The following is a 20,952-nucleotide window of genomic DNA, read 5'->3' as shown; positions in this document are numbered from 1 at the left end:
CAACGGAATGAGGACATGCCGCAACCCAAAGGACTAGCCACACTACCATACATCAAGAACATCTCTGAACTGACAGCCAGACTACTACGACCACTAGGACTCATAACAGCACACAAACCAACAGCCACTCTCAGACAACAACTCACCAGAACGAAGGACCCGATACCCAGCATGAGCAAAACCAATGTAGTGTACAAAATTCCATGCAAGGACTGCACAAAACAGTACATAGGACAAACAGGAAGACAGCTAACGATCCATATCCATGAACACCAACTAGCCCTGAAACGACACGACCAGCTATCCTTGGTAGCCACACACGTGGATGACAAGCAACATGAGGTCGACTGGGACAACACTACTATTATAGGACAAGCCAAACAGAGAACAGCCATGGAATTCCTAGAGGCATGGCGCTCATCCACAGCTTCTATCAACAACACATCGAGCTGGACCCAATATACCGGCCACTGCAGCGGACAGCTGGAACTGACAACTGGAAGCGGCAGAGACAAATCACTATAAATGCCGGAGGAAACATCACAGAAGCGCTTCACAGGAGGCTCCCAAGCACTGAGGATGTCACCCAGACAGGGGACGAAACGTCTGCAACACAAATTCCCAACCCGCCGAACAGAACCACAACAACGTCATACTCCTAGGCACCAATCCAAGTCCTACGTTTGTCTGCTTTACTCACTATACTCCTTGCGTTAAAGCATATGCACTTCAGACCATCAGTTCCTTTGCATTCTTCTGCTCTTTGCCTACTGTTCCCCTTGGTAATGCTAATTTGATGATCGTGTTCCTAGTTTCCATCTCACTATCTACTAGTCTTCTCTTCTGGTTCCCAGCCCCCGCCGCATTAGTTTAAACCCTCCCAACCGCAGTAGCAAAACCTCCTCCAAGACCATTAGTTCCAGTTTGGTTCAGGTGTAGATCATCCAATTTGGAATAGTCCCACCTTCCCCAGAACTTGTCCCAATGTCCCATAAATCGGAACCCCTCCCTCCTACACCATCCCTCAAGCCACGTGTTCATCCTGCCTATTTCTACCCTGGCCATCACGTGGCACTGGTAGCAATCCTGAGATCACTACCTTTGAGGTCCTCCTGTTTAACTTCTCTCCTAGCTCCCTAAATTCTTTCAGGACCTCATCTCTTATTTTACTTATATCACTGGTGAAATCTCAGGTTTAGAGATTTCTATTACAAGGAAAATCTAGAAAAGCTTGGGTTTTTCAGTCTTAAAAGTAAATGTCCAATGCAGTAATATTATACATGACAATAAATAATATTTAAAAAGTAAATTGGAAGGCCACTATAGATTACATGGCTTCATTTTTGTAAAAAAAGACAATGTATCATTGAAGCAAAGAATTGTTTTCTTTGTCTTATAATTTAACGTCTGATTCAGCAATCTTATATATGTCTATAAATAAAACGTGAAAGGTAAATCTGGAAGACCACTATAAATTACATTGCTTCAATTTTTAAGAAAGACAAATTTATAACTGAAATAAAGAATTGTTTTCATCACAGAGTATTCATTGCATTGAATACAGTAATACAGTAATTGCTGTGGCCCTGGAACCTCTTTAGAATGGCCTGAGTTGAACTGTTGGATCTTTCGACTCATTCTCAATAGATGAGATACTGAATTGCTGCCTTCATCAAGACGAATCTTGTAAATTGTAACTATAGCTGTGACATTGAAAGGATTAAATGATTGGGGAAAAAAAGAGATAAAACATAACATAAAGAGTTGAGTGGTGTACTGTAAAAGAGTACTTTGTCAAACTATAGCACCTGGTAACAGAGGTAAACTCATAATATCCACACCACTTGCTCAGTAATATAGGTAGCATTCCTAGTTTGTCAGCTTTTGGTGATAAATGCCCTGTGGATTTGAGCATCCAACCACACAATTCTTACTGAGAATATAGGGTCAAGATCAATTTCCAAACTTTGATTTCCATCCTTACTGCACACAATTAATTGACATTGTTAAATAAGTATATACCTGGAAGCATTGGAAGGCCATCCATATTTCTTTTCAGGATCCTCTGTAATATAAAAAAACACAATTCAGTAAAGTCATATTTGCTTTAGTCAAGTTTCTGGAGCACTTATCTGTTCAGTGTAACACACAATGAACTGCCGATTCTAACTCATGTTATAACAAGTTAAGTATACTGAGGCATGGCTAATATACAATTGTTCAACACTACAATTCTGCTCTCAGTTGATGGGAGAATTGAAGAATAATTGTTTCATTTAAATATTAATTTTGGATTGCCCAGTACAGCGTGACCTGTTGCAAAGAATCAGGTATAAATCATTGCAGTACCACACTCTTGACTAAATCATTCCCATGTCAAATAAGCATTGAAGACTTTTAGGCGGTGATAAGGAAAACAAGAAGAATATAAAGAATATAATGTAACTATTATTACATCTCAGAAATTTAGTTTTTCTTCACTATTATTGTTGTTAAGTTATCCATGTAGAGTTAGCTTGTCTGAAGCAGTTTTAAGAACAAGACCAAAGGGACAGGATATCAGGTAGTTCAAGCTACATGAAATGTGTTCTGCTTTCACTCACCCATTAGCATAGACAGAGATGAACAGATTAATTTGACAAAATATTAATAGAGGCAGAGATCTATGTTTCCAATTGAAACATGGAGAATGGATCCAATGACACTACCAAGATATGTGAATGCCTGACTAGCCATAAAAAATGGATGTTTCCTCAGAAACAGGCCAATCACATCTGCGACATGGAAGGAGAAATAATCAAAGCAATCAATATACAGGGGACCCTGATGACATCTTGTCAGGCACAGTCATTAACAGCTTCTTCAGTATCAAATTCAGCTATCTGAAATGAATGTGGGGAATCATAATCACAGAATCTGGGTCAGCAGACAGCCTGATTCAAAATTGTGCCAAACAATCTAAAGCAATCATATGAAGAAAGGACAGATATAAAACCTATATTTATACCATTTCACTTCAATATTTTAAAAGTATCAGTTCCCAGCTAAGACAATAGTTAAATGCTATTTAACTAAGTGCTCTTGCACTTCCAAACAAAATAAGAACAATCGTTTTGCACATCGATAGTACAGCAGAAATACAGTGTAAAATAGAAATATTACAATATCCTCAAAATGTGACATGGACATTATTAACTCAATTAAAGTAGATTAAGTGAAAATGAACACTTAAAAACATAAACAGACAGGGTAAGAAACTAAAAGCAGAAAAATGATGAAAAATCTGAAATTAATGAAAAAGTTAACCACAACCATGAGGAAGCTAAAGATTAACAAGATACAAGAAAAACAGAAGGCAGAAAGTGAATTAAAGAGAAAAATGGCAAATTGCAGAACTGAACTAAGCTAGGCAAAGCAGATGTTTTGGCTTGAAATGGGGTAAGTCAATTTATCAGGGGCATCCCATTTTAATGGCTACCTGGTGATTCCTGCAAAATGTTAGATGAGGACTGTTAACATTCAAAGCTTCAGTCAGGCTTACAGATACTGATACTGTTCTTCCCACCAAGCTCTCTGCATCTGTCTTCCTGTTTCCAAATTTTTAGTAACTGATTCAATGTTATTAATCCAGTAGAGGGCACTACTAAAGCAGATAGAAAGCCAGAGCACGGACCTTGTGAGGTGATTGCCTGAAGAGGAGAACAGCACAAAGGTTAAGTGCGTGATAACACAAGTACAGTGACACTTGTAAATGTTATAATGATAGTTAAAATTTTTTGAAGACATAATTAATAGAAAACTAATCAACCTATGTCAAGTTATGTTAATTAATACACTTCAAATGTATTTTTAGGATCCATTTTTTCTATTTATGTCATGCATTGTGATGGAATGGAGGATATAATGCTTAATGCATTTATGGAAAGCAAAAGCATCATCCTATTCAGTTTCAATCTATCCATTCTTTGCAGTGCTCACCCACACTGAGTTTATAATTTTCTCCCAGTCAGAATGCACGCACCCCACAAAACTGATGATATTAACAACAGACATTTTGAAAATTATGTCCATGACATCACTGAGGTGCTGTTGTGATCAAAGCTCCAATCTGCCACTGGTGTTCTCTTTAATGTTTAAAAGGGTGCTGTCGTATTTATAAAATAGTAATTGACTTTTCAAATCATTCATTTAAAATACATAATATATTTTACAATGCATTTATGAATGTTAAATGTATTTTTATATTTAAAAAAATTGATTAGACATGTTTCCGTAAGTATAACTGATCAGTTCAAAGACCTGGATTCATTAGTTTATCAATTAAGCTAGTCATTGTACCTATTGTTAAATTCATTTTACTTCACTGTCAACAGAAAGCCCTGCATGTAATTACTCTGCATTTAAAATTGCTGCTCACATCACAGTTTTTTTTGGATTAGATTAGATTAGATTCAATTCCCTACAGTGTGGAAACAGGCCCTCGGCCTAACCAGTCCACACCGACCCTCCGAAGAGTAACCCACCCAGACCCATTTCCCTCTGACTAATGCACCTAACACTATGGGCAATTTAGCATGGCCAATTCACCTGACCTGCACATCTTTGTGACTGTGGGAGGAAACCCACGCAGACACGGGGAGAATGTGCAAACTCAACACAGATAGCTACCCGAGGCTGGAATCGAGCCTGGGACTCTGGTGCTGTGAGGCAGCAGTGCTAACCACTGAGTCACCGTGCCGCCCTATAATTAGAAGTCCTACTGTGTGGAAACAGGCCCTTTGGTCCTTTAACATCAGCTGAAAGTACACTTATTTAGATTATTCCAGTGTGGAAACAGGCCCTTAGGCCCAGCAAGTCCACACCGACCCTCCAAAGAGCAACCCAGCCAGACCCATTCCTCTACATTTACCCCTTCACCTAACACTACGGGCAATTTAGCATGGCCAATTCACCTAATCTGCACATTTTTGTGTTTGTGGGAGGAAACCAGAGCACCTGAAGGAAACCCACGCAGACACGGGGAGAATGTGCAAACGCAACACACACAGTTGCCTGAGGCAGGAATTGAACCCGGGTCTCTGGCGCTCTGAGGCAGCAGTGCTAACCACTGTGCCACCGTGCCGCCCACTTATGAGCAGCTTCAACCTACTGCCACAGTCCCCCTGAATCTGAAATATCAAATTTCCATGATACTTACTTTTTTTCACCATTTTGAAACACCCTACATCATATGCCATGTCTAACACCAAGGGTTGGATTTCCCCCATGATGGTGATGTAATACGAGCTGGGATGGATTCTGATTAGAAACTCAACTCCAGTGAGAAACTAACTGAAGTTCACACTTTTGGTAGTCTGAACCCATAACTTAAATGATGAACAGTTTGTTGTTCACTTAGAGTCAGTGGATGTAGGAACACAGATGGGTCTGATGAAGTGTCAGATTCAGTTAGATACTGCATGGCAGCCACCATTGAGATTGGTGTCCTAGAGATCTGTGGTTGGCAGCAAAGCCTTCCACTACACCAATATGAAGTGAAATAAAATATAAGAACTGGAGGCTTAGCATACAGGGCAACATAGACATAATTTTGATGCTGTGTCAGAATGCCGGTGGTAATAACAGACAGGAGGGAAGCTCTCTTTCCAGAGGATGACAGGAGATGACCAGCTCATCAAGCAACAGAGACAACTCTATGTTCCTCTGATCCTTCCTTGCTAAGCTGCCCCTTTCCAGAGCCTCACTGTCCATAAGGACTACATCTCTCCAGGCAACCGTGTTATAGAATGCACAGACATTCATCATAATTACAGAGGCCCTTGTAGGAGGACACTTAAAGGTACCACTTGGCCAGTCCACAAACCAAATCACATCTTCAGAAGACTGAAGTCCTCTCAATAGTTACCCTGCCAAGTGGATGGCATTGAATGTACTGCCTTTGAATCTCTGTCTGGGGGCCATATAGAGGGATTAGCTGATTTGTCTTTGAGGGCCTTCGCTTTTCCCTTAGGAACCACCCATGCTCCGAGGGAGCTGGAGTGAAGGTCTGAGGCAGCTTCTGCAAGGAACATGGCAGGTCCCATGAGAAGGCCCCTTTGCATGTGGAGAAAAGTCTTGTTGTAGGCTGCAGACCAGCTGTACACTGAGGCAGTGCAAGTCCTTTCTGTTGATGGATCTCACTGGCCATTCACTGTGCGCGCTGATGGCCACATGGGTGCAGCCAATAAAGTCCTGCTGCTGGGACAATCCAGCAATTTGTGGTAAAACCCAATAGCCTCTTTCAGCCTGCGATGTCCAACTAATTATAAATCTGTCACCTTGTTCAACCTTGGCACAGATGACACTTGTAATCTGGATGATGAACTAGTTTGGACTCAATGAAAGCTTGAAATCCTGGACTTAATAGTTGATTCAGGGGAACTGGACTCATACTTTCCAAAGAGTACTTAAGGATAGGTAATAAATGCTGACCTAGCCAGAGACATATACATTCTGTGAAAGAATTTGCCTCAATATTGCATCTAATTAATCAATGATAAAAGATTGAAGAATAAACAGTGGAAACATAAAAATGTAGGGAACTAGAGTCAATTCAAGTATAATAGAAAGGAGGGCAGGAAATGAACAATGATGAAATTAAGAGGGATAGAGAAAACAGGCAGGCAGCAAGGAAAACAAATGGCATTCATTAAAATCTCCAATGATTTACTTTTGAAGCAATGAAACTGCATTAAATTATTCACCTTCTGGGGCAGACAGGTTGGATAGCAGCCATTAACAATAATTTTGTTGTGTAAGGGATAATTACACTTTTAATTGTTAGACCTAACTTTTGGTTGGGATTTTAATAAGAAATAATGTTCAAATACAGCAACACTGTGAAACTGACAGAAGAATTAAATGTGAAGTGCTGTTTTTGTGATGCTAATGAATGTGCAGACAAATTGTCAGGGAAATTATGCTGATTTGCAATTCAGAGAGTATATCTGCCTCACTACAAACTGCTTGATTTCCAAATACACAATGGCATATTGTTCATATGCTTTTTTACAGGCAGGTTCTGGGCATTCAGCATTCATTCCATGAAGTGAAAATACCTGAAAATTTTCCAATGTTCAGTGATCCTGGTCACATATTCCTAATGGGAGACACCCTGGACTACTATGCACTATCATGTCTGTTCATTATCTAGAGGGAATTGCTGTAAGTGTAGGTCTGAAATTCATCTTTATCACTAACCTACTAATGCCATCTATCAATTCAGCCTCTATGTAATAGATCAGTAATTAGTGTAAGGCATGAAGACTGGCTGAATGCTAGACATATGGTTTTAATAGCAATTCATTTGATTCCAAATGAAACGATATATGCCAAACTACAAAACTCACAAACACTGACAAATAGCTACAACAAAGAAAATCTCAAATGAAAGGACATTACCTGAATAACAGTTGTGAGGAATGGCCTTTGACTTAGTCAATTACCTCATGGGGGTTAAATATTTATTTCCATTACATTGGATTTCAGGATTTTGGACTCATTTTTTGAATGCTGCAATTTAGTATGTGTGACTCTGAAAACTGAAAGCCTCACAATCATCAATAGCAGTTTCACACCTTCTGAAACAAAAGGCTTTTGATATTGATCAATGCCCATTCAGCAATAAGATTTATTCGATTGCCTGCTTAGTCATGCAGAGGTAGACAATACTTTCTGAAAGTACTATATCAACTGGGGACAACGTGTTACCTATGTTGTTGGAGAAGCACTACTTCAAATAAGCCAAACTTGAGTTGGTCTGACCATAAAGTCAGCGTGGATTGTTTGAATGTACATTGAAATTATTTTGAATACTTTGTGTAAATTATGCACTTTCTAGGTACTAGTCTTTGTATAGTGTAGCAGCTACTGTGTGTTGCAGAGTATCGCCTTTAACATTAAAAATATCCATAAAAGTGCTAGTTACAAGAGGAACACATACTAAAGATCATAACAATGAACTTTCATTGAAGTAGGTGCTATCATTACTATTCTCAACATCACGGTATCACCTGCAAATAGACTGAAACAACAAATGTTACTGATGTCATAATTGTGCATCCACATTGGAAAGGACCTCAGTGTTGCTGATGTCATTGTTGTGCGCCAATTGGTCCAGCTGTCCTCTTCACTGCGCCAATTGGTCCACTGCCTCCTGTTGTATCCCTCACCCTCCTATTCCTTGCTTCACTTATTGCACCCCTCAGTGAGGAGACAAGCAGCGAGTGGGAGGTGAATGGGCTGGCAAGCTCAACTTCAAGTGAGGCAGCAATCGACAAGCATTCAAACCAGATCAAAATCCCAAGCTGAGGGATTCGATGGAAATAGACAACACTTGCTTCTTAAAAAAGTGAGATGGTAATGAATTGTAGAAGATGAGGACAATCAAAGCAGCATTTTATTAAAGTGATGATGCAGGCACTGTAATTGTGTGCAGTGGGAGCACCTTGCAAATGCAGTGATAGCAAACACAGCCATTTAATATATTAACTATCCTATGGAAATTACGGCCCAGCACACAGATGGTCATTTGAATTTTTCCAAATGAAGCAGGTTGAGTGGAGTGGATTGGAGGAGGGGTTGAAGGGCAATATTGTTTGAGAGGCAACACTTTGATTAATTGAGCATGTTAATAGATGGAACTCCTGTGCATTCAGATACCTTGGCTGAGTTTCAAAAGATCCAAAACCACTTACCTCAGCAACAATACTGAGTTCACATTTTGAATGACAGATTTAAGAGGTTCTTAAAAGATCTGTCTGTCTTTTACATGATTGATGATGAGAAGTTTGTCTGCTTTTGTAACAATTCATCCACTTGATGGGATTTCAAATCTTTGACTGTGTTTCATGAATAAGAGGTTTATTCAGTAGCAAGTGTACGTGAGTATACCCCTGTTGATTGTTGGAAGCTAATTATTTAATCAGCACATGGCTTCGAAGGTCCAGCCTGTAAGAGATAGTATGCGAATGTCCATGGAGGTGACATGGGATCACATGGGGTGCCATGGAAATGGCTGAAGGATGAGAGACAAGGATTAAAGTGCTTGACAGCAATTTATAAAGCTGTGCCAGAGTCTTATTGAACCCAGGCGAGCCTTCGGACCGGTCCACCTTGGTACTCACCCACTTCTGAACTGTGTCCGGAGGAAGCAGATCTGACTCAATCATGCTCCTCAATTCCCAACACCTCCCTGGAGCAAAAGTCATGCACTTTCATGGAGACAAGCCCCCACTCAAGATTCCTGTCCCGATAGTGAAAATGCAACACTTTGTCTGCGTTCAGTCTGGTGGCATTGCAGTTCTACTTGTAAATGCAAATACTTCCTGTAGAACTTTCTGGAACTTTAGGAAACCACGTGGTTTCTAAGAAAGGAGTGATAAGTGACTCAACTTCTCAGCCAACATGTTTATGATGTGATCATTTTATCTTTTAGATTTATGTAGTCAACTCAGATACTCAAATAGGTTTAGGAAAAAAGTTTGAAGAACTTGATTGCTTCGTAAGTTGTTGATTAATACATTTTCCCCATTGTGGCTAAATTAATCTATACATTTTAAAAAAGTGATTTATTTTCCCTTATAGATTGAGGTTTTTGATAGGTGCACATTTTTTTAAAAAGGCACATGAGAAAACTCTTTTCACTGAACAGATTTGTTCTTTTTCAGATAGTAACATGAGCGAATCACACTTTTCCTGTCTTTCATATATTTTGTCTTTGCCATTAGAGTACTCTCATTCCCTCTGACAACTTTGACAACTGGCACAGTACTTGTTTGATACTAAGTTTTTAATGCTACAGATAATGCTACAGAATTGAAAATGTTCCTATCAGGATGATAGAATCCCTACAATGTAGATAGAGGCCATTTGGCCCATTGAGTCTGCACCAACTCTCCAAAGACCACCCTACCCTATTCGCACAACCTTGCATTTCCCATGGCCAATCCACCTAACCTGTACATCTTTAGACTATAGGAGGAAACCAGAGTACCCAGAGGAAATCCACATCAACACCGGGAGAATATGCAAACTCCACACACAGTCACTCAAGGCTGGAATCAAACCCGGGTCCCTGGCGCTGTGAGGCAGCAATGCTAACCACTGTGCGACCACAGTATAAAGTAAACTAAAATGGAAATTAAGGTATGTCTTACAAGGGAATCTGTTTAGCAGTAATATATTTAAAAGGTAACAGCTTGCAAACAATTAATCTTCCAATTCATTTCAATTGTTATGTAATGAGTCAGAATCATTATTCCACCCCATTAGTCATATGGACATACCTTGTACTGTTAATTCCACAGTGACTTGGCGAACTCCAGCAGCATTGGCAGTTTCACATGTGTACTTTCCAGCATCATCTTTTTGCACTTGTTTTATGACTAGGCTGAAGGTTCCACGCTTATTTTGCTCAGTAATGTACCGATCATTCTTTGGGACAAGCTGTCCATTCTTGTACCATGTAACATGAGGTTCTGGACGTCCCCTCACCTGAAAGAGAAAGAATTACTACTAATTGTGCTGATGAGTGGCAAAAACGTTTATTTTAAGTATGGGGAGCAACAGGGGATGAATTCTTCTGTTCATTTAGTGTTCTACAATCATAAATGTAAAGTGTTAACTGTACAAATAAAAAGGTAAAGTCACTTCCTGACTTTATAAATGAGCCTACCATGGGGAACCTTATCAAATGCCTTGCTGAAGTCCATATACACCACATCCACTGCTCGACCTTCGTCGACCTGTCTTGACACCTCCTCAAAGAACTCAATAAGATTTGTGAGGCATGATCTGCCCCTCACAAAGCCATGCTGACTGCCTTTAATCACGCTATACTTTGCCAAATAGTCATAAATCCTATCACTAAGAACTTTTTCCAAAACTTTGCTGACCACAGACGTAAGACTGACTGGTCTGTAATTGCCAGGGATTTCTCTATTCACCTTCTTGAAAAGAGGAACAACATTCACCTCCTTCCAATCCTCTGATACGACTCCCGTGGAGAGTGAGGAGGCAAAGATCTTCGTCAGTGGCTTAACAAACCTCCTTTCGCGGTTCCTGGAGAAGCCTAGGATAAATCTGGTCTGGCCCTGGGGACTTATCAAACTTTCCCAATAGATTTACTACATCCTGTCACTGCCCCATCTGCAACTGCCCCCCTCTCAGATATGTGGTTCTGATTCTCACCCCCATGCCATGTGTAGATGGGCATCACTAAACATCGGCATTTGTCTGTAGGATCTTGTTAAAGACAGCCTCCCAAAGAAAATCCAGAATCAAAGATTGTTCATGATGTTTTTCTGAAAGATAATCAAATTTTACATTGGATTCACAACAAGGATTTTTCCAAAACAGGAAAACTCAGATAGTTCCTTTCCTTCAACAGACTGAACAAAATGACTTCAAATAGTACCCAACACAGGTGCTAAAACCTGAAAACTGTAAACCCATACATAGGATCTCCAGTAAACAAACAGTTATTGTAAGATTTGAGACTAAAAAAAATTATTTGTTTTTTTAAAAAAAAGTTCCATGAGGGTGATCCTTCACTGAGGTTTGAGTATCAGCCAGGTTGTTGTTGCAATAAAACTATTCAGTCTTTTTTTCTGATAGATATAATTAGATCGTCCAAATAATTTTTGCATAGTATAATGTAGCCCATGTTTTGCTTCTGTGTTAATAAACTTTTACGTTCTTATTAAAAAGTACATTGACAGTCTCTTGTACTTAACAATATTCAGTGACTGACAACCATGTAAACAAAAATAAAACTTGTGATCTATCAAGTTAAGCATCACTCTGGGCTCTGACTTATTCAGTTTTACCATAAGTTGAGATCATGGTGGCTCAGTAGTTAGCAGTGCTGCCTCACAGCACCAGGGTCCCAGGTTCAATCCCAGCCTCAGGTGACTGTGTGGAGTTTGTACATTCTCCCAGTATCTGCATGGGTTTCCTCCGGGTGCTCCGGTTTCCTCCCACAGTCCAAAGATGTGCAGGTTAGCTGAATTGGCTATGCTAAATTGCCCGTAGTGTTAGGTGCATTAGTCAAAGGGAAATGGGTCTGGGTGGGTTACTCTTCAGAGGGTTGGTGTGGACTTGTTGGGCTGAAGGGCCTGTTTTCACACTGTAGGGAATCTCATCTAATAACTTTACATACCATTTTGTACTACGAGCAGTCATCTAATAAGAAAACTCATCAAACATAGAATCTGTACAATCATCAGAAACTAAGCTTTTTATCCCAAATTTCCCAGAGGAGAATGCAAATCCCAAAGATAATATCTTGAACCATTTACATTTAAGCATTATTAAGGCATTCCATCACTCGAGCACACCCCACATCAAACATCAGTTTTAACAGCAAACATGCTTCTTTCTCACTAATAACCTAACAGTGAAACACATTCCAACATCCCAAAGACCGAATTAATCCTAGTTTGCTATATTGGATTTGCTGGGGAGGACAGACAGCCAAAAATATTCCAATTCTAACTGTTTTACAATATCAGAAGTAAGTGACAGTCTGACAAATTATGCAATTGTGTAAAGGAAGGTGAAGACCTCGTGGTATTATTGCCAGGCTCTTAATCTAAAGACCCAGGCAATGTTCTGAGGCTTTGGTTCAAATCCTACCATGGCAAGTGGTGGAATTTGAATTTAACAAACATCTGGAATTAACAGTTGTCCAATTATAGCCATGAAACTGTTGCTGATTGTTGGTGAAAACCTATCTGGTTCACTAATGTCCTTTTAGGGAAGGGAATAGCCATTCTTTACTGGTCTGGCCTACAAATGACTCCAGATGCACAGCAATGTGGCTGACTCTTAGCCCTGTGGTTGATAAAGGGTGAGCACTAAATGCTGGCCTAGACAGTCACACCCACATTCTGTGCATGAATGGAGAAAAAGTCTTAACAATGTAGTAAATATCAGCTCTTGTCTCTGGTACTCTGATTTCTGCTGTTGTAACCAACTTTGCTCTTGATCCAAATAAAAACGGAAATTATTGGCAAAACTCAGCAAGTCTGGTGGCATCTTGCAGATGGGTAAGCAGATAGGTAGAGATGGAGCCCAGTGAGAAATATGAAAGGGTTAAGTGGGTAGGTAATCCAGGGTATTATGTATGGCAGGCCAGGACAGAAGGGAAGCTGAATAAGTGATCATGAGAGCTGATAGTAACAGAAAATGGGTAGTCTCTGCTGAATGCAAATTCTGTAATGTGCTAATAGGTCTGAGAGTGGATGAAAATGGGCTCGCTGTGCTATAAGCAAGCCATGTCAGAACAGCACTGAATATTGGGGTGAATGAAAAACATAGAAGGTTGGCAGCTGGCTCTAAAGTGATTGAACTCGATATTGAGTCTCAGATGCTGGAGGGTCCCCAAAAGGAAGGTGGGATGCTGTTCTTCAAGCCTGTGCTAAAGTTTGTGCTGATGTTTTTGATCCAGTTAGGCAGCATGTAACTTTTACTGAAGGTTTTATATATCAGTTAAGGTAGGCTCGGAGATTATTACTATGCATCTACAATTCTCCAATGATGAGCACAATTGTGCAGGTACAAGAACGGGTTTCTGAGGATTTTCCAGTAGACTAGATGACAAAGATTCACAGTTTACCAAAGAAGTCAGTAGAACAGGTTGCAGGCTTGTTCACTGAGCTGGACGGTTTGTTGTCAGACATTTTGTCACCATGCTAGGTAACATCATCAGTGAGCCTCTGGTGAAGCGCTGGTTTTCTGTCCCGCTTTCTATTTATGTTGTCTTGGTCTGTTTACACTGGGTGATATCATTTCTGGTTCTTTTTCTCAAAGGTTGGTAAATAGAGTCCAAATCGATGCGTTTATTGATGGGTTTCTGGTTTGAATGCCTGTTTGTCTCAGGCATCTTAGCAGAAGCAATAATGCAGAGACTCAAACAAACAGCCACGATCCAACCCAAGCTTTGGGTCCGCTATGACCTTTGTCATCATGAAACAGAACAAATTAGAGGAAACCTACAATATCACCAACATCATCCTTACTGGCATAAACTCCACAAAAGAGGAAGAGAACAATAACAGATTCCCCTTCCTAGATGTCACAGTGGAACAAACAGTTAATGGAGAACTACACGCCAATGTCGACAGGAAAGCAACACACAGACCATATACTTAACTACAGGAGCAATCATCCCAAAACCCACAAACGGAGCTACATCAGGACATTATTTAAACATGCAGGCAACAACACACTGCAGCACCCAGGAACTATAAGCAGCAGAAGAAAAATACCTGTACAGCGTATTCAAGAAGAACGGGTACCCGATAAACACAGTCCGCCGATTCTTCAACAACAAACACAAACAAGAAGACACAACATGCCCAGAGCTAAACTACCACACATCAAAGACATTTCGGAGATGACCACCAGACTAATCCAACCCCTTGGCATCATGGTGCCCACAAACCTAAAACACTGAAACAGTTACTGATAAACCTACAGGTCCCCATACCAGCAACCATCAAAACAAATTTCATTTACAAAATATACTGCAAAGACTGTAAAAATCACTACATCAGACAGGCAGGCAGGAAACTAGCCACCAGGCTACACAAACACCAACTAGCCACCAACTAGCCACATGACCCACTATCACTAGTATCCTTACACACAGATGAAGAAAGACATAACTTTGACTGGGACAACACATCTATCCTAGGTCAGGCTAAACAGAGACATGCACGGGGATTCCTAGAGGCCTGGCATTCACACTGGAACTCATAAATAAACACATCAATTTGGACCCCATTTACCAACCTCTGAGAAAAGGAAACGGAAATGATATCACACACCACAACACATAAATAGAAAGTGAGACAGAATACCTGCGCTTCACTAGAGGCTCATGATGTTACCTAGGATGGTGATGAAACGTCTGAGAACAAACCTTCCAGCTCAGTTAGCAAACTTACAACCTGAATCTCAACTGAAGCTACAAATCTTCTCAAAAATTACAAATTGGTGGAAGTTTATTTTTAGCTATTTCACAGATTTTAAAAATTCTTTCGAGGGATAGGGGGATCACTGACAGCATTTCCTGTCCATACTAATTGTGTTGGAGAAGGTATCATGAGCTGCCTCTTTGAACTGCTACAATTCAATCAGATTCAATCAATCAGCACATCGATCTGGACCCAATATACCGACCACTGCAGTGGACAGCTGAAACTGACAACCAGAAGCGGCAGATTCAAACCACTATAAATGCCGGAGGAAACATCACAGAAGCGCTTCATAGGAGGCTTCCAAGCACTGAGGATGTCACCTAGACAGGGGACGAAACGTCTGCAACACAAATTCCCAGCTCGGCGAACAGAACCACAACAACTTACATGTCATTTGATTTAAGCTCTGTTGTCACATTGACAATGCTGACATGATGACGTTGCTATGCTTCTGCTGCTGTTGTCCTTCTAGACAGTAGAGGTCATGAGTTTAGAATGTGCTCTTGAAGCAGCTTTGGGAATTTACAGCAGTGCATTCTGTACATGAGACTCACTGCTGTAAATGCACATCAATGGCAGTAGAAATGAATGTTGAAGTTGGTGGATGCAATGTCAATCAAATAAGTTGCTTTGTTCTAGAGATGTATTCGTTCCTGGAATGTGGGCAGTGTTTCATCACAATCCAGACTTGTGCCGCTTTAGATAGTGCTGTGTTTGAGGAGGCAGGGCATTAGTTACAACCTCTGACCTGCTCTTGTAACAATATTTATATAGCTCGTCCAGTTCATTTTCTGATTAATGATAACTCCAAGGGTGCTGAGAGAGGGAATTCAGCAATGGTCATGCCATTGGGAAATTGTTGGATTGTCTCTTCTTAAAGATGGTAACTTAAGCAGCTGTGTAGTATGAAGGTTATTTGCCACTTGTCAATCCAAGCCTGAATGTTGTCTAGATTTTGCTCCGAATGGCCATGGACCGTTTCAATACCTTAGGAATTGCGAATGGCACTGAACATTGACCTTATGATGAAGGGAAGGTCATTGATGAAATGGCTGAAGATAGTTGGGGATAGGAACCCCTGTAGTGATGTCCATGGACTGAGATAATTGATCATTGATAATCATAACCATCTTCCTAAGCTAGGTATGATTCCAAGCTGCAGAAAATGTTCTTCCTGATTCTCATTTACTTAAGCTTTACAAGGATCTTTATTACCATACTCAGTGAAATCTCCCTTGATGTCATGGCAGTCAGTCTCATTTCATCTCTAGAGTTCAGCATCATGATGCATGTTTGTGTCAAAACTGTAATGAGGTTCAGAGCTGACTGGCCTTGGTGGAACCCAAACTTAGTGTCAGTCAGTAGGTTATCACTGAGCAAGTGTCATTTGACAGAATTGTCACTGATTCTTTCCCTCACAATGATCGAGAGTAGATTGATGGGGTAGTAACTGACTGTATTTGATTGATCTTTTTTTTGTGGACAGGACATACCTGCACAATTTTCCACATTGCTGGAAAGATAAACTTTAGTAACAATTCATAAAACAAAAATGCAAATAAACAATCAGATCTGCTCATTCTGGCTTGGCAAAATTTCCCGTCAAATAAAGGAAATTGGTGTCGCAGATTTTCTTATACCAATTGATATGATTATATGGTCACTATTGGATAAGATTTTTATTCCAGATTTTAAAGTTCCTTGTTCAGTGTGTAATGGCTGTAATTAGCAAATTTATGTGTTCATTTGATGCTATTTCTTTAGTTCTGTCTCTTCCTGAGACACTTAAAAACTGATAACACAGCTCACTAATTTCTTAATATAAATTCTTTAAACTCCTGTTTCTGGGGCTTTTCCCTGCTTTTAAGTCACTCGATTACTGCCTTCTGCTCTGACTGTTTTGGAGATCGCGAAGTTGCACTGCTACTATTACATATGTTTTCTCTCTGAATGACCTGCTTCTCTCTGAAAGGAACCTGCACACTCTGCCTGACCATCTGGATGGATCTAGCATTCTGTCTTCCTGTGTCAGGAAGACGAGGCAACAGCAGTTTGTTTTTTATTCTATCCTTTTTTCTAATGTGCTGAATTATTCACCACAAAGGTTTTAAAGACCTTATTTAGATGTACATAAGCAAAACTTGAGACAATCTGGCATCACTTATAAAACTCATAAAATTAACATTGAAATGCAGAAACATAAAAGATAGGAGCAGGAGAAGGTCATTCAGCCCATCGAGCCTGCTCCACCATTCATCACGGTCGCAGCCGATCAGTAGCTTAATCCTGCTTTCTCCCTATAACCTTTGATCCCACTGGCCTCAAATATAGAAACAAATGCCCTTCCTTCTTAACACATGCAATCTAGAAATACAAATTTAACTTAAAGCTATACATGTTTTGGTTCACTTTAAATCCCGAGTTTCCAAATATCATGACCCTTCATCACAAATAAATAAAGGAAAAAGAAAGGACCATATTGCAAAGCATCCCTTTAACTATCAAGGAAATAATGCTGTCCCTTTGCTCCTTCTATACCCTATAACTGATAGAGGGTTTATGCTATGTTACAAGTCTTCTTGGATGTTATCTATTTTCCTATAATAGCTAGTGGAGGAAAGAATGATGAAAAATTAGATGTTAATTCATAGTCCAAAAAGGCATGGGGTTCGTCAGGAGTATGATAGATAAAGGTCAAAACAGTCATTGTGAACTGAGGCTCATCAATTCAGAAACAGAAAACAAGTCACAGAAATGGTCCTTGCACTAATTTGCAGGCCTGAAATTGCCATATCACGATGGCCACCAAATAAGCCATTTAAAAAATTGGCATTTTAGGATCATAATTCATAATTCAATAAAATGGAATGGATTATAACTAAAACAAGTCAAAAGATTGCCCAGATTACAAATCGCCTTGCAAAGACATCAGGATACTCAAGCAGTGGCCGATCCACATCAAATGGAGTGCTCGTAAAAACATCCAGGAGAATGTTTTGAGGATAAAAGCCATTAATTGTTGTTCAATGAAAAATCTGAGGCAACTTGAGCTTAAAGAGAATATACAATCTAGTCTCTTGAAATAAAACATGTCAAGGTATGCTTTACAGAGTTTCAAGATTTACAGCTACCTTTTGAACAATGACTTTCATTATACACAACTTGTCCAGCTATACTACTGGGTAATGTTAAGGCTTTTATATAACCATTCATCTTTTCAGAGAAGACTTGTATTTCAAATTAAAATCCTAACCTTGTTACCAAGAATGGATCCAAGACTTATTTAATCAAACAAATAACAAGTTTTGTGATTAATGATCATTATGAAATCAAATGCCCTGATTTTTGATCCCAGGTCCAATTTGCAGAGGTGGAGGATTCCCAGCTCGGCACATCCCACCTTTAAAACTGGAAGCCCACTCTGTCTATTTTCGGTCGCGGGGATTGGGCTGGTTCAAGTCGGGCTGTGTGACCCGGGAAGAGCTGAGGAGGCAGCCTGTTTCCAAGATAGCCAGGTGAAAAGCCTGCCTTGAAGTCAAGCACTGACCAAACATCAAAATAAAAGAGTAACAAGTGTAAAGTAACTGCAGAGAGGCCAGTATCCTGTCACCAAGTCACCCTTTATTTACTTGTGCACAGTACATTGACTGTGAGCAGCTAGCGCAGAGTCAGTCCCCTGAACTGAGGAGATTGTAAATCTCCTGGTTTTATACACATATATATATATATTCTTTTTTTATTTATCTTCTTTTTTTTCTGTTTTTTTCTCCTTTTTTAACCCCCACACTACCGCCTAACTAATTTTTTCCCCAGTACCCATGGTGTGTGTGTGTGCAGGTGTGAGACACAGTGAGAACATAAAGTGCACGAATCTTTATTCAATTTCCACCACCAGGAAGATAGGAAAACACCCGGGTGTCCAGTGACAAGCACTGCCCTTCACATCAAAGGGCAATGCTGTGTGATCAAACAGTGAAGGGGAGGGCAGGGACTAAATCAAAATAGAGTTGGAGGGGGAAATAATGCACTCCACTCCCTGCGGCGCCCCCCTCTCCCTGAACAACTCCAGGGTGTTGGTGGAAATCTCCTGGTTATATCAGTCAACCAGGGCTTTCCTGATTGGTCCAGGTTAACAACCCTAACCAAGGAGTCGGTAATCAACAAGATCAACCTGGTTCCAATCACAACATGAAACTTCTTTCCAGCTCATCTCTCACAATCCCCTTATTTGACCTCATTCCCACATACTTCCCATGCCTCATCCATGCCTGCTAATACCATCTACCCATCTCCCATACCCTCTCATAAAACCTCTACCCCTCATAAACCCATAACCAGGGCTGTGGACAGGGTTTTAAACTAAATGGTCAGGGCGGTGGGGGAGTTGGGTTCAGCTGCATAGAAAATTATAGAAAAAGTCAAAGTAGAGGAGAGGTCAGCGGAGATTAGTTTTGTTTCCAGAACAAGTAATAGGGCAGTAAGCATGAAAAAGGTCATAGAACAATATATAACATAGAAAAGTACAGCACAGAGCAGGCCCTTTGGCCCATGATGTTGTGCCCACGATTAATCCTAATGTAAAATAAAATAACTTAACCTATGGACCCTTCAATTCACTGCTATCCATGTACATGTCCAGCAGTCGCTAAATGTCCCTAATAATTCTACCACCACCACCACTGGCAATGCATCCCATGCATTCACAACTCTCTGCGTAAAGAACCTTCCTCTGTACCTTTCTCCTAATATCTTAAAACTATGACCTCTCATGCCAGCCGATCCTGCCGTGGGAAAAAGTCTCTGGCTATTGACTCTATCTATTCCTCTCGTTATCTTGTACACCTCGATCAGGTCTCCTCTCTTCCTCCAACTCTTCAGAGAGAAAAGTCGGAGCTTAGTCAACCTCTCTTCGTAAGACAGGCCCTCCAGTCCAGGCAGCTGGTAAACCTTCTTTGCACCCTCTCCAAAGCCTCTGTATCTTTCCTAGAGTAGGGCAACCAGAACTGGACACAATATTCCAAGTGTGGTCTCCCCAGGGACTTGCAGAACTGTAGCAAAGCCTCGCGGCTCTTAAACTCGATCCCCCTGTTAATGAAAGCCAAAACACCACTTGCTTTCTTAACAACCCTACTCACTTTGGTGGCAACTTTGAGGAATCGATGTACTTGAACACCAAGATTCCTCCGTTCCTCCACACTGCCAAGAACCATGTCTTTAATCCTATATTCAGCATTCGTGATCGAACTTCCAAAATGCATCACTTTGCATTTATCCAGGTTGAACTCCATTTGCCATTACTCAGCCAGGCTCTGCATCCTGTCTATGTCACGCTGCAGCCTGCAGTAGCCCTCGATACTATCAACGGCACCTCAAACCTTTGTGTCATTTGCAATGCACCCCTCAACCTCCTCATCAAGTCAATTATAAAAACTACAAAGAGTAGAGCCCCATGATCAGAGCCCTGTGTGACCCCACTCAACACAGACCTCCAGGCAGAATACTTTCCATCTACAACCACTCTGCCTTCTGTCAGCTAACCAATTCTGAATCCAGATAGCCAAATCTCCCTGTCTCCCATACTTCCTGACTTTATGAATGAGCCTGCCATGGGGAACCTTATTAAATGCCTTGCTGAAGTCTATATACACCACATCCATTGCTCGACCTTCGTCGACTTGTCTTGTTACCACCTCAAAGAATTCAATAAGATTAGTGAGGCAAGACCTGCCCCTCACAAAGCCATGCTGACTGCCTTTATTCACGCTATGCTTTGCAAAATAGTCATAAATCCTATCCCTCAGAACTCTTTCCAAAACCTTGCTGACCACAGACGTAAGACTGACTGGCCTGTAATTGCCAGGGATTTCCCTATTCCACTTCTTGAAAAGAGAAACAACATTCGCCTCCTTCCAATCCTCTGGTACAACTC

At 40.5% G+C, this 20,952-nt stretch overlaps 1 protein-coding gene across 3 annotated transcripts in view; it reads right to left on the bottom strand.

Moving 5' to 3' along the window:
* The window catches only part of LOC122551600 (myosin light chain kinase, smooth muscle-like), a 422,603-nt gene that overhangs the window by 238,210 nt on the left and 163,441 nt on the right, over positions 1 to 20,952 (bottom strand). For all 3 annotated transcript variants that reach the window (XM_043693744.1, XM_043693745.1, XM_043693743.1), the window contains exons 4-5: positions 10,326 to 10,533; positions 2,023 to 2,065 (exon numbers count right to left, since the gene is read on the bottom strand). In XM_043693744.1, the coding sequence (XP_043549679.1) occupies positions 2,023 to 2,065; positions 10,326 to 10,533 (251 nt within the window). The remainder of the gene's footprint in view (positions 1 to 2,022; positions 2,066 to 10,325; positions 10,534 to 20,952) is intronic.

The sequence above is a fragment of the Chiloscyllium plagiosum genome, chromosome 7, assembly GCF_004010195.1.
Source record: "Chiloscyllium plagiosum isolate BGI_BamShark_2017 chromosome 7, ASM401019v2, whole genome shotgun sequence".
Taxonomy (NCBI): Eukaryota; Metazoa; Chordata; class Chondrichthyes; order Orectolobiformes; family Hemiscylliidae; genus Chiloscyllium; species Chiloscyllium plagiosum.
This window is presented reverse-complemented; position numbering and strand designations above follow the sequence as displayed.